This window comes from Coffea eugenioides, chromosome 9 (genome assembly GCF_003713205.1).
Source record: "Coffea eugenioides isolate CCC68of chromosome 9, Ceug_1.0, whole genome shotgun sequence".
In the NCBI taxonomy this organism is placed as follows: Eukaryota; Viridiplantae; Streptophyta; class Magnoliopsida; order Gentianales; family Rubiaceae; genus Coffea; species Coffea eugenioides.
Window position 1 is genome coordinate 13,745,421 of NC_040043.1, and position 15,788 is coordinate 13,761,208.

Sequence of the window (15,788 nt, forward strand, 5' to 3'; positions counted from 1 at the left end):
TTATGCTAATCACGAAGAGTGCCAATTAATATCAGTTACAGCTAATGGTGTATTATTTGTTTCCCTCCTGATATAAATAAATTTCAAAGAATAACAAAGATAGATTTTTCATTTATCTATGTATTGGAAAAGCTCAATGTATTCAATGTAGTGGGTTAGTATTTAATAACAATGTATTAATAACAAGATATTTAATAAGGGTATTTTAGATAATTTGAAAGATTACTACATTCCTTAATGAGAAAGTGGACTACAATTTGGGACAGACGAAAAAGGAAAACAAGACTAACAAAACGGGACGGAGGGAGTATATATATATATATATATTATTCTTATATTTTTTATCTTTTTATATAATAGAAATATCAAAATACACGGGACTTACATCCCATGCCTCAGGACTTTTGCATCGATTGGGTAGACATTAAATATCCAGTTCAACACCTTCACCTTTTAAAACATTGATTAAAAGCTGATAGTCCTAGTTCTCATTTTTCAAAATCAAATTTCATTTCTAAACCACTGTCAAACTATTTTTCGAAAGTGTTTCACAAAGATGTAATATAAACTTGTACAACCATATATAGAAGCAATCATACCGCATAAACATGTTGATGTAAAGTGCATACAGGCAAAAGGTGAATTATATACACTGTTTTACATACAGATTCTATACATATACAGAGCTTAACTAAATCATGTGCTCTCATATCACAAAATATCCCAATCACATCACATTTTTGCTCATGAATACACAATCTTGTTCATAAATCATTTATATGTTCAGCATCCAATGCAGCAATTCAAAAAGTAAAAGATCTACACTTCAAACTGTACAGTGTAAAGCAACTATTCTGTTCAATGTAAACTTCAAACTGTTCAAACTGTTCAAGCCAAGATAAGTATTAGATCTACTTTGGCATCAAGTTCTTTTCCATATGACCGCTGCTTTAGTATAAGATTCAAAGCGCAACCCTTGAAAGCTAAAGTGTTCTAATGGTGATTAAACTAATAAAAAGATAATATAAAAAGGTCCCATTGAAAGGGATTATTCTTACTACAGTCTGATTTACTGTTGTTTAGGATTCGTATATACTATTTAAAATTTTATACAGCTACCACTTTCCAACAACTTGACTTATTTGATCAATTACGAATATGTTTCTTTTGATAATTTATACGACCAAGTTAGTAGTTTTCTAAGAGGCAAACATTCTGATTTTAGGGTTATTAAGTCTCTGAATGCTTTTGTAGGTCTTTGCTTTTGATGCAGTCAAACTTTTGACTCGTGTTCTTTTCAGAAGATGAAGCTTATAAAGGCAGTCCTATGCAGTGAAAGAAGGAGTACAAAGACAAAATCAGAAATGCAAAATCAAGCCTATTTTTTCTTGGTTCTTCTATCTCTTACTCACTCACTCTTTGCTTCTAGTAATGATGCTAAGTGTCAATGTGATGAAGCAAAAATCAACCGTGGAGGTTTCCCAGAAAATTTCTTGTGGGGTGCAGGAACATCTGCTTACCAGGTAAATGCACTGTTCTCTTTGTTTCTGTCCCTTTTTGTTTCATTTTACTCCAAATACACAGCCGGGATTTTGACCTCTTTAAAATTTGCAAAAATTTTGTAGAGCTTATTTTTGTATGGATTACAAAACTTCATGAATCTTGAAAATTTGGCCACCTCTTCTAGAAAATGTTTTCAGATTTATGTTTATATTCATTACAAGATTGTGTAACATAACTCCAACTCAAAATTAAACAAAACTTATGCTTTATATATATGTATATGTATATGTATATGTTCTCTGTGTTTTAGGTTGAAGGTGCATATAATGAAGGTGGTAAAGGTCCAAGTTTGTGGGATAACTTCACTCATGCATACCCAGGTACTTCTCTTTGGGTTTGTACTCCTTTTTTTTCCCCCTGTAATAAATCACATCCCCAAACTATTGTGAAAATTTCTTGTATACTTATAGTTGATCAACTGAATGTTGTATGCGTGTTATTTATCAGAAACAAATAATTTGCTAGATTATGTAAGGATTAGTGCTTCTTACAGTGTAGGTGTCAAAATTTTATATCAAAGAATCCAAATATATGACACATAACTTGTACTCAAATTTTAATTCTCTTTTCACCATTCAAATGTATCGTGCAAATTCACTACAAAAGCATTTCTAGATAGAGTCGATTTTTTATGTCCGTTGATTTTCTTGACCAAATAAAAGATGATATAATTAGACAATTTATAGACATTTTAGCTTTTTATATTTTTTTTTCGGTTCAAGAGAGATAGTATGCATTATGAAGGAAATGGCAAAAAGATGTGTTTGAGATATAACTAGACAGAACTCTTATTTGGATTGGGTTTACAAACTCTTGATAATGGGTTTAACTAGACATAACTCTGATTTGGATATTCACTTTTTAGAATAATGGGTTGGTTCTTTTAGTTTTAGTGTTTTTTGTTTTATTGTTTTAGTTAGTATATATATAATATATATTATATTACAGTACATAACATATATAGTATATATATTACATACTAATATATAATATACACACACACATACATACACACTAGTATTAAGGGCACACCCAATCTGTATGCAGTTTAAAAATAATTATTGATTTTTATGAATATATTAATTTTTGTTGTTACAAAAATAAATTTTATAAATTCTTCATGAAATAAATTACAATTTTTAAGTAATTTTTTCTTTAATACAGTTGTAATTAATTTGGTATTTACTATATTTAAAGGAGTTATGGGAGATTATATTAGCAAATATTATTAGGTGGTTATGGTAAAAATTAATTTTTTTAAGGGTAAAATTGAAAGTTCAAAAAATGATACAAAATATTTACTTCAACTACCACTTTTGTTAACCAAAAGCCATTTGGACTATTATATGTGGCTTAAATCCATACGGGTGTGTAGTGCACTTATCTGATTTGATGATGGTTCAATCTCCGTCGGTTCGCCAGTAGATCCAGTTGGCCCCCCCTCCCTCCCTCCCTCCCTTAGAATAGGCTAGACAAATGTAGGGTAGACAAGTGCCATTTGACCACAAAAAAAAAAAAAAAAAACCACTTCTCCCCTTTTATTATTGTATAGATGGTCAATAGGGTCAAGTTGAACCTAATGTTTAATTAACCACTGGGCCAATAGCTCAGTGGCCATCAGAGAGGGGCTTAAGTCCCTCCTTGGGCTGTAGGTGAGGGTTCAAACCTCACCTGCAGCGAAAAAAATCTATGGATTGTGCCAGAGCACTCCCTTGATCTAGTTGGGTCTGTATACCCACTAGTCCCCTACCACAGCCTCCTTAGACTCCCCTTTCCCCTAGATTAGAATAGAGTAAGTTATACAAATGTATCGTTGCTGACAAAAAAAAAAGAACCTAATGTTTAATTGGGCTAGCAATAGCTTGCCCTTATATATTATGGTGAAATTAGATGTGGGTTAAGTCAGAGCATTAGTAGGCTCGGTCCATTAAGGTCCAGCCCCGATAATTATATATTTAAGTATTAAAATATAAATAATAATATCTAATCTGTAATTATGCAGATTATAACTTAAAAATTAATAATTTATAAATAATCATATAATAATACACAAATAAAATCACTTGCTATAATCAATTATGTATTGAATTGTGAGGTTTGATCAAAGCTAAAACAATATTTGTGGACCTAGTATGAATTGTATAATAAAGAGCCCAAATTCAATGCCCAAAATTCTTATTTCTTTTGTGAGCCAAACCTGGACTTAACACAACCTGGCTTAGTAGCCTCGAATGAAAGACCTAACTTTAAGACATTTTGGTTATCTAAATTACGCAAATGGATTGATAGCTAGAAGAAAAGTAATGGCATGGAGCCCATCTATTTTGGGCTTTGGTGTAATGAAGCGCATGAATTTATACCCATTAGGTTTGGCTATGGATCTGTGTCTATGTAAATTCATAGGTGATGATCTGAATTAAACAATCTAAATTTAGACTCTACGCTTAGCTATGTTTTTTTTTTCCTATTTTTTAGATCGATAACTTCTTGATCAATTTTTTGAATAGAGAAATTTGATAGTTAGTTAAATTTAAAATTAATTAGGTGCAAAAATGCTCACTTTGAAATAATGATTAATTTCCTATTGTACTTAGCATTTGACAATACACCTTGTTGATGTAAATTTTACATGCACCGTTTCATTTTTCTTGTTCTTCTTATGGTAGCTTTTCTTGTTTTTGGGCTAGAATATCCTTTGCTCCACAAACTCTAAATTTTTTGTACAATTGGAATTGCAGAGAAAATTGTAGACCAAAGTAATGGAGATATTGCTGTGAATTCCTATCATTATTTTGAGGTATTTACAAAGTAATTTCTTCATCAGCACTTCTAAGATGTAAAATGTGAGCAACATCTTTTCACTTCTTTTCATTTTAGCCATTATCTACCAATGCATGCAGACCCTTTCTTTTCCTTTTTTTTTTTTTCAACAGAGGAGGAGTGGAATTTAAAAAGTAGGGAGGGACAGAGAGATTAGAACTCAAAACTTTTAATTTTTAGAGTCTCAACTGCAAATATAAATCTTTACTCCGACAGAGAAAAACTAATCTAATAAATCCTTGAACTGACTAGTAACAAAAACTTTAGGTAACAATGTGGCTTATGCATGCAAGAGAACATCAAAATCTTAAGTTTTGGTTAAGGTTAACAATATGGCTTATGCATGGATAGTTGCCATTGTTTATGTTCTCCTCTATTGCCGTGTAGGAGGACATAAAAATCGCAAAAGATTTAGGGCTAGATGCATACAGGTTCTCTATCTCATGGTCAAGGATATTACCAAGTGAGTGAAATTTATCTATTATCTATGGTCCTTCCCAGTGTGATTAACAAAATTACCCTTATCATGCATATTCTCTGCAATTTTATGGCTTTATATTTGAGATAGTTTCTCTTTCCTTTGGTCCTGACCAGGAGGAAATCGAAATGGAGGAGTGAACCAAGAAGGAATTGACTATTATAACAACATCATCAATGATTTACTAGCCAATGGTAATGATGGTTACTAAAATTCATGAAAATTTTGGTATACTAAAAAGGGTATGTATAACAAGTGCCTTAGAAAACTCGTTAATTGGGTTTCAGTGTAAATTCTATAGAATTGTGTACTTAAATGATAGATTGCGTGTCAATGTGTACCTCAAGCCAATCAATATTGTCCTCAACTGTTTTTACAAAATTTCTGATGAATTTCATGAATCGTTGTCAATTGTTTAGTTGGTTGAGAAGTAAGAGCACGACAAACCAAATTGATTCTTTTTTTTTTTTTTGAAAACATGACAGCCAAAGTCACATAAAAGGAACTGCTAGGTGACTACAATAGATACTATACCATACAAATTTCTAGGATACATATATTATACATCCAAAATTTCTATAATTGCATGTATAAATATGCAGGTATACAACCATTTGTGACCATGTTTCATTTCAATGTGCCTCAAGCCCTAGAAGATGCATATGGGGGCTTCTTAAGTTCTCGAATTGTGTAAGTACATGAATTAAAACTGATTTCCTACTTCTTTCTGTGATGATCTGTTTCCACAGGAATGCTTGTGTCTATGTCAATTACATAAAAAATCTAATCGAGTCATATAATCAGTGGAACATTAAATCACATGGTTTTAAGTTTTTCAACGAAAATGTTTTATAGGTAATATTGAAAAATTAACTTGTTAAGGCCTTTTTTCTTTAAGTAAATCTTATATGCAATGACAGTGTATACACTATAGCAATCGGATGCACGACATATTTGCAAAATCTGGGTTTCAAATTCAAATTTGAATTTGTGTCATGCATCCAATGGTAAAAGCATATATACGATCAGTGTATATAGAAGATTAATCCTTTTTCTTTTACCAATCTATATCCATTCTTGGCTTTAAGCAACGACGGCATGTTCATTACAAGCAGTTGAAAATTAGTGTAAATACAAAGGAAGAATTGAATGAACTTCTCGAATTAATAGTTAATTCAAAGCTGAAACTACAATACAAATATCAGTCAGTCATTGTAAGGGAAATAAAATTCGTAAATAAAACAAAAAGATTTAAATAGTACAAGGTTCGGATACTGGATACACTTATAGTCATAAAACTATTGAAAAGTTTCATTTGGCATACTGGAAATTTTCTTTTTAATACTTTTCAGCCATTGAACTCCCAAAAGTGTAATATTTTGGTTACATCTTTAATTTGCCTAGGTCATTCTTGGAGTGCATTATTGCGTTAATTTGCTTTGCATAGTTTCTTTGATATAACACAAACAATTTAACTAAATAACCAAAATGGTGCACATCTAAAACTCTAATTGGTCAATTGATACATTCAAAAGCTCAATCGACCACTATAAAAGTAACATATGTAATATAACATAACTATATTTTAAGCTATCCAATAGTGTATACACGAACAGTACACATAAAATCAATCCTTTAAAAGTAACGTAAACTATCTAAGTACTTATATAACAAAGATACAAAGATAGCAAAGATAACTATTAGGTACTTATGCATACACAAATATTATATGTATGCATGTGTTCTACAAAATTCTCTGTGGATAACAAACTAGATGAAGATAGAAAGAAGGATATATACAGCATTTTCCATTAAAAAAATCGTGAACAATGGTACACTTCAACATCCAGGATGTTTTAATCCAATTCTGGATTCAGCTGTCACTTAATCAGAAGGAAAATAAACGTTATTTTCAGATCATCAAACTGTGATAACTCTTTGCTAAACTGTCAAACAACAAGGAAAGGAGCGTTCAAAGGCTTGAAAGATACTTGCCTTAGAACTCCTCTCCAGTTCTATAATAGAATGAGCTATTGCAATAGTCCATTTTGATCGTAATATTCTGACATGCTATTCTGACATGCAAAACAGGGCTGATTTTCGAGACTTTGCTGATATTTTGTTCAGCAAATTTGGTGATAGAGTTAAGTATTGGATTACTTTGAACGAGCCATGGACTTTCAGTAATCATGGCTATGCAATTGGTAGATTTGCACCTGGTCGATGTTCTGAATGGCAGCATGTAAATTGCACTGGTGGTAATTCAGGAACAGAACCATATATTGTCACACACAATCAACTTCATGCTCATGCAGCAGTTGTACATTTGTACAGAACCAAATATCAGGTTTCAATTCATCAATCCCTTAGTACTGACAATTTTTTTTTCAACAATAGATACAGGGTGAACTAAACTACACTCAACGCACACCAAGGAGAGTCTCACTCAACCTAAGGGGGACCCATAAGAATTTTTTTCACAATTAAGGTATAAGACTTTAGGATTGGCTAATATGATGCTAATCATGCAGATATGGCAGAAGGGAAAGATTGGAATTGCACTTGCCGCAATATGGTTTGAGCCATATAATTCAACGGATGAAAATTTAATGGCTACAGACAGAGCCCTTGATTTCATGTTGGGATGGTAAGTAATTGGTGGGCTTTGGCTTACATGCACTCTTTTTTTAAAAAAAATAAATAAAGCAAGGGATTGATGTGATTTAAAAAGCAAAGAGAAAGAAAAGGGATAAACTCATGACCTCCAAACTCTACAACCTTAGCTTTAACCACTAAGACTAAGGGGCTGTTTGATACAACTGAAGTATGAAACTTAAGTCTGAAATTTGAAATATAAAATTTGAATCTATTAAGTTATTGAATTGTTAAGTATTAAATTTAATACATTTGAGTGCATATCACATTCAGTGATATGTGAATAACTCATCACTTAATTTTGTGAGTAAGTTTTGCTTGAAAAATTCAGTACCACTTAATTAATTTAGATGTTTAATTTTTATTATCAAACGCGTCTAAATATGTTAAGATCTATAGTCATTAAATTTAAATGTTGAATTGGATTATCAAACAGGATCTAAAACCTCCTCTGCTACATGCATTCTATTAAAATTCAACGTGCAGACTTTTTTTAACCTACTACAAGCTTTACTGGCGTCATATGGTATAACTCTTATTTTAAGGTATCCCTGAATATTTCATGGGAATTTTGTTCTAGGCCCTATTTGGATCATATATTAGTGCAGGAAATCATACACTGAAGCAAGAAATATTTTTGTCAACGATATGTGATATTATAGCCACATGTAAATAACACTATAGTTGTAATTACACTTTTTTTGGGTATGATATTTTAGACTTTGCATTATTGCATATATAATTGCGAACTTTGACATCTTTTTTTTTAAGACTTTTCATTATTGCATATGTAACTGTTAACTTGGACATCTTTTTTTTCTTAGGCATTATTTGGACTAACTGATTTTTCATAGTTTAGACTAGGGGTGAGCAAATTCGGTTCATACATAATTCATAACCGAATTTAAATTCAATTTGGTAATTTGAAATCGGGTATTTGGTAATTTAGTACAAATTCGATACATACCGAATTCTAATACGGTATGAAATAGGTAATGAGATTATGAATTTGGTAATAACCGATTTCGCATTCAAATTCGGTAATTGAAATAGGGTACCGCATTCGAATACCAAATTGGTATATAAAATTATATAATATATAGATAAATGCTATTTAGTATTAGTATATACTACTAATATATTATTATATTATATAGGTAAATGCTATTAATAATAATTAGTATATGGTATTATCATCATATCATGTACTTATAATAATAATAATATATAATAATGTACAATATATTATTTTAGTATTTGTTAATTGTTATATGACTATAATAATACAAATATATAGTAATACATAACAATATAAGATAACTACTTATTATTTTATACATGAGTAACATGACTAGAATTAGATAATAATTAATATATATATATATATATATAATACTAAATACTAAACAATAAACATAATTAGTAATTAGAATTTAGATATTGGTAATTTGATACATCATTGATCATTCATGTCTGAATTATTGAATATTTGAATGCGTAATCTGTAACTTGCAAGTATTAGTGTGCTCTAAATTTATATTACATATTTAACATAAAAATTCATATTATCTATTCACTAAGACAACTAAACAGTGTAAGTGAATGCATGTGAATTGCAAATCAATGTATTAGTGTATTGACTTTCACAATAACATATGTAAGTAAATAAGTTTTATTTTGATTTGAAATAAATTATAAGTTTGTAACTAATATAACTTATCACTAATCATTGTAATTTGTAAATTTGTAACTAATATTACTTATTATTAATCATTGTAAATTATAAATTCATAAATTATCACTAATCATTGTACAGTCTAAGGTTTATTCTAGTTTAAATTAATCACTTTTTATGTGTTCCTTAAATCATAGACTAAGGATTCTAGGTATAAGTGATCAAATAAATGCCAATTAAATTAAACCACAAAATGATTAGAATATAAGTAATGTGTTAAATTATGAATAAATTTGGGGATCAAATAAGTAATAATTTTTAAAAAATCAGTTTTTTTTAATAGATGAATTCGGTTAGACCGAATTCATTACCGTTTTCGAATTTGAAATCGATTGCGGAATGAATTCGGTTATGGCCAATTCAAAATTGAAAACGGTTTAGATTTCTATAGGTCGAATAACCGAATTCACCAAATTCATTGCACCGAATTAGTACCGAATGCACACCCCTAGTTTAGACCATAATTGTGCATTATTATATGAGTAATGGTGCTCTCAATATGTTATTCACACTTCTCTTACCACTTTCCTCTCCAAAATTTGTCATGTCATGAGAGAAAAAAGTTTGAGGCACTGTTTGGATTGAGGGAATGGGTGGGAAAGGAAAGTAGAGGAATTGGAGAGATTTGCTCTTTATTGTTTGAATAGACTTTTGAGGAGGGAAAAGAAAGGATAGAAAGGGAAAGGGAGGGAATGAATCTAGTTATTTTGTTGAGTTATGGTTTCCGTCCAAAAGTGAGCAAAAATGGAGAAAAATGAAACTAAATTAACCGAAATAATTTAAAATTTTTTGAAAATTTATTTTTTTCTATTTTTCAGTAAATTGACACTTGATCTTTTTCTTTCCTTTTTTTTTCCTTCTTCAATACAAACAAAAAATTCAGTTTTTTTCTTTCTTTTCCTTCCATTCTCAATCCAAATAAGATGGATGGAAACCACTTTCCTTTTCTCTTCTCTCCTTTCTTTTTCATTAGTATTCTTTCCTATTCTTTCCCTTCCTTTCCTTCAATCTAAACGGTACTTGAGAGGAGTGTAAATAAAATTTTTTAAAGTGCCATTAACATTGTCCATTCTCTTTACAGAAATTTAAGTTAAAAGGATTAGTTACATAATTAGAAATCGATTTTTTTAATTCATGTTTCAACTTTTCCACAACCTGAATTCCAATTTGAGGTCATCACTTCCATATTGAAGGGATTAAGAAATATATCAATATTTTTTCCGCTTTTACATATATAATTAATTAATATCCTTCTCCCACTTTTAATTCTTTTTGGATCTACCAAAAGAACTTCACACAATTAATATTTCTTACCTTTAGGTTTATGCAGCCATTAACATCTGGACAATATCCGCAAAGCATGAGAGTTCGTGCTGGCAATCGGTTGCCCAATTTCAGCAACACTGAAAGGGATTTGTTGATACAGTCATTTGACTTCATAGGATTGAACTACTACACTTCCAGATATGTTCTGGATAAGCCTAATTCATCTAGCATGAGCTACATCAATGATTCTGAGGTTGATATTGTAGGTATGGATAGCTCAAACCCCTTTTTTTAAAATATACATTCAATTAATACATGTTTTAAGGGAACCTTAAACTCTCCGTACTGCGATTTGTCGAGAATACAATGTCTTCGCTCGAATATTATAAATCAGACTAAGCTTTTCTTATTTTGTGAAGTTAAAATTATTTTGGCAGAAATTCATGGTTAATGTAATCAAGGTTGATTCTATACTAATTGAACTCATTATTGGCCTTCAAATTGGAGTTTACGTACTTCCAAAAATTCAGGGGAAGCTTTTCAAATTTTGAGAAACCTCATGGAGATTATTGTAATTACCATAGTTATGTTAGCATCTTTGTAATGTAACCACAAATTTGACCTTTTTTTTTTTTTTGTATTAGCTGAGAGAGACAATAAGCCCATCGGTGAAGTATCAGTAATTGGAAGTTGGCTCCATATCTACCCAAAGGGACTCAGAGAATTGTTGAACTACATGAAGATGAAATACAACAATCCCACCATTTACATTACTGAAAACGGTAATAGCAAATTCATTTGCGGTTTGAAAGTAAATACATGTTTATTGCTTCGTGTTCATAAACTGGAGATTTAGGACAAAATTAAATTTTCAAAATTAGCAACTTAAACAAATTTCATAATGCACTTTGTTTTGGTGATATCATATCAATATGGTGCCAATTTACTTCAATTCCTCAATGGATTACACAAATTAGAAACGAAATTATTCACATGAAAGATATATAGTACAAAGGCTAATTAGTTGTGCTTAGAAATGAAGCCCATCAAAACAAACTTCTATATCTTTTTTGAGTATGTATCTATCTTTATGTAGCATGTTAAGAAAAGAGAGAGAGTCATAATTGCTAGCTTTGCAAATAGTATGTTCAACATGTGACACATGCAAAAATTTTAAGGGGGAAAAAATATCTATGAATGAAATTGAGAAAGTTAAATGAAATTTGAATAAATAGGGGTATGGAGTAGAATTAACTATTTACGTACTTTAATTTTTCTACCTTCTCCATAACTTGTTTCTTAGGGCTTAATGAGGCAAGAAATGACAGTATGACAATTCTTGAAGCTATCAAAGACGACATAAGAAAAGACTATATCCATGACCACCTATGTTGTATCCTACAAGCAATTGAGTAAGTTTCTCTTAATTGTTGTTGTTTCTCTTTTTTTTTTATGTATTTTTACTTATTTAATCTTCATCAAAATATTCAAGTGAGTTTATAAATTTTGTCAAATATTTTTTTTTAGATGACTCATATCATACTTGATCTGTCCAGGAAAAACTATGCAGACATAATATCTATGAGATTTCCAAGTTATAATCTCCTTTTAACTTTATACTCTTCAATACTTATAAGAAAACTACTAAAAATATTTTACTCCAAAAAAGAATTTATTAAACTCCTAGGAAAATCGAAGATGATAATAAATGTTTATGAGGTAGAAGTATTCATCAAGTCAAAATCCAATTACCCAAGTGCATCAACAGCAATCTAGCTAATTTAACAGTCCCAATGCATTTGTTTGTTAACTTTTTATTTAGTCAAAAACAATTCATCTACTTAGAAGAATATTATCAATGGACAAGCACTATCAAGATTGATTGATATCAAATTTGACAGGCAATTTGAAGTCAATGTGAGTGGCTACTTGGTATGGTCATTGATGGACAATTTCGAATGGGCTTTCGGCTACTCAATCCGCTTTGGCATCCACTTTGTGGATTACAATGACGAGTTGTTTACAAGATATCCTAAACACTCTGCTTTATGGTACAAAAGTATACTTGTTAAAAAAATTAAAATAGCTCAGTCAATAGTTTCTAATGATGCTAAAAAGGATAGACAAAAATATGTACCATCAAATGTTTTCTATCAATAACATGAATGAAATGGTTCTTACCCCTTCTTTAAAACTTTTGAAGACTTTTTTTTCAGGCAACTTTTGATGACATTGAGGTAAGAAAAAGTTGTTGGAGCATAAAAGCCTCTTGCATCTGGTAAAAGCTGCTGTGCTTACTGAATCCTTTTATATCCCAATTTGCAAATCGGCTAAAACAATATGAATTAACATTGGGTAGGGCTGTATCCACACCCCTCTAGTCTAAATTCACACCCTTTACACCAAAATGTCCATAAAAGCCATACTATTTATCAGGATTTTATAGGAACATCTTCAATGCCAAAACTAATCTTTTGTGGTGGAAAAAGATGGAGCCAATCAAGCTCATTTTTCCCCCCACTTTACTACATCCTTTTATCGTCTCCTGTCCTTAGCTTCCAATACTGAAAACTTATAGTAGCAACTATCATCATCAACTAAAATATACCAAAGCATAGCAAAAATTTACCAGAAAAATACTATTGATAATAAAAAAAACAAAATTTCAGGATCAAAATTGAAGAGTGATAGTTGATTTTCAAATATCTATTGATAATAAAAAAACAAATGATGATCATGACAATGATTTCATATTCACTTGGAACTAGAAGCTTGAAGTTCTCTGGCTGATGATAATAGTTGTTGTTATAGTTCGTGAATATCAGAAGGTAAGGAATAGGAATGATGAAAGGACGCAATTGAGTGGGGAAAAAATAAACTTAATTGGCGCCAACTTTTCTCACCACAAAAGGTTAATTTTGGTATTGAAAAAGTTCCTATGAAATCCTGATAAATAATATAGGCTTTATAGACATTTTGGTGTAAAAGGTGTGGATTTAGACTAGAGGGGTGTGGATTTAACCCCACCCATTAATATTTCCTATACCGACAATATATACATTTGGGAAGTTAGATGAATGCCACATCATCTAAATTTAAATTTAAACTACAAATTTTGGGTATTGACACAATAGCTTATACAACTATCTAGGTTGAAACTTAATTTCTTGGTTTTGGCTTATTCTGCTAGGAAATTGACTTGATTTCAGTTCCCAGATGTGCAATTTTTTTTTTATAGGTTTCTGCTTGAAATTTTCTATCTGCATGCAATTTTTACAAATGCTTTTAAGTTGCTTTCTTGAGCAGTATATTAATTAATTCCAAAAATACTTGATGCAATGACCTAACTCATTAATGTTTATCAATTATTTTTCGATTATACAATTCAAACCGAAGGATCGAGTTTAATTAATTACCAACTTGGTTAAATAGAAAACGGTATTGAAATTTAGCTAGCTACTAAGTTATGAGAATTGAAAGTGCAAGGCACAAACCAATTGTCACCACAAGACTTTGAAGGTGTAAATCTTATTGGTTCGGTTACAATTATCTCATCATGTACCACTGATACCAGTCACATGACAATGGATTACAATTAAAAAATTGTTTTTTGATAAGAATATAACTAGATGATTATTATGAAATCCTCCATTAATTACCTTAAGTGTAAAAGATCCAAGTATGGAGTAGGAAAATGCCAAAGCTGGGCATCATTCAAAGAACTTTGATATCATCATTTTCCGAGAAGAGAAGGTCTAATGGTAAAGAATGGGCATGAAAGTAGAGAAAGCAATAGTCAAATGCAGCTTTTGGCAGCCAACTATATTTTACTAGTATTTTATAGTCTTTTGCTTTTGTTGTCTCCCAGTAATTCTAATTGTACAAAATATTCCGGACTATATCCATTTTTTTGGCTCTTTTGGTCATAACCCCAAAATATGAGAACAATCTCTTTGAGGCAAAAGAATTTCATTTGTTCATCATAATATTAATTCAAACAAAACGGGAAAAATAACTACCTAAAAAATCACATAAGACATAAAGTCATAAAGAATTCATTCGTTATTTATTTTTCAGTTGAAAATGAGAAGAAAAAATCTGAGAACCCAATTCTCCTAGGATAGAACTTTAAATTCTTGATTGTTAATTAGATTATATTAAATGTGAAAAACATATTCACAGTACGAAAGCTTTTAATTGTTGTATGACAACACGAAGACTAAAATAAACTTTGCAAAGCCAAAAACAGCCAATCAGAAACTATGACCCGAAAAATTCCATTTCCCGTATGTTTCTATATTCTTCAACGTATCTTCTTCACTTCTGATAATTCCAAACAAGCATTTGTGAATTCTCTTTCAAACCAACCAAACATGTCAATAGTCAAAACAATGAAATCAATCTATATAAACTATTTTACCCCCTCCCCACACCGTACCAAAAACTTCTTTCTCTTGCTCTTTAAGTTCCTACAAGAAAATACTAAGCTAGATGAGAAGCAAAGAGGGTAGGCAAAGTAAGCTAAGGCGATACATTGCCGCACCAAAGAGATTTCTAGCCAAGGCTAGAGATTTTTACGTTAAAAGCATGATTGAATTCGATGGAAGGGTTGTCTATGGTAGCAACATGATGATGGCCATGCCTGCTCCCCGGGTATCCCACATGCCAAAATATTTTGGAGCAAGTTTGAAGAACGCTATGAAAAATGATGAGAAATGGAAGGAGCTTCATCGATTGATGAATTCCAAGACCAATGAGGATAATAATTCTGATAAGGGAGGATTATGTCAGAGAAATAGCAAGGTGGATGCTTTTGATGATTTGTTTAGATGTTATAGTGTTAGTGTAGGAAGAATGGGAAGAATTGATGAAGATGAACCATGCTTTTTCAGAGAAGAAGAAATCATTATGAAGAGTGAGATCTTGATTCCTTCATGCAGACGCTAGGCTTCGTTGTTAGGTTGTTTTGCCCTTTGTTTCCCTTTATCTCATTCTGTCTGTATAATTTTGTTGTTGTTTTCACTTTTTGCTGGCTTGGATTCTATTGTTTGGCAATTCACCAATTTCCCTTTATCTTATGTTTATGATGTTATTTTAAAGTTTAGGGAAAATGACCTGTTTCATCCCTCACATTTCACAAAAATATTCTTTTCGTCCCTCACTTTTAAAATGAAGCAATTTCATCCCTGACATTTAAAAATTAAAACTATTACATCCCTGAACCTAATTTTCAATTTGAATCAAACCATCCAATAACCCAGTAATAAATTT

The 15,788-nt window shown here is 30.9% G+C and overlaps 1 protein-coding gene across 1 annotated transcript; it reads left to right on the forward strand.

The window, feature by feature from the left end:
* Window positions 1–1,286: 1,286 nt before the first annotated feature.
* LOC113782251 (beta-glucosidase 12-like) lies at window positions 1,287–15,464 on the forward strand. The gene is made up of 15 exons (XM_027328152.1): window positions 1,287–1,523; window positions 1,814–1,883; window positions 4,302–4,360; window positions 4,771–4,846; window positions 4,978–5,055; window positions 5,464–5,551; window positions 6,953–7,208; window positions 7,393–7,508; window positions 10,572–10,783; window positions 11,162–11,299; window positions 11,821–11,929; window positions 12,419–12,650; window positions 12,734–12,754; window positions 13,286–13,345; window positions 15,009–15,464. The coding sequence occupies exons 1-15, from the start codon at window positions 1,305–1,307 to the stop codon at window positions 15,462–15,464; spliced, it is 2,190 nt and encodes a 729-aa protein (XP_027183953.1). The 5' UTR covers window positions 1,287–1,304.
* The last annotated feature ends 324 nt before the right edge of the window (window positions 15,465–15,788 follow it).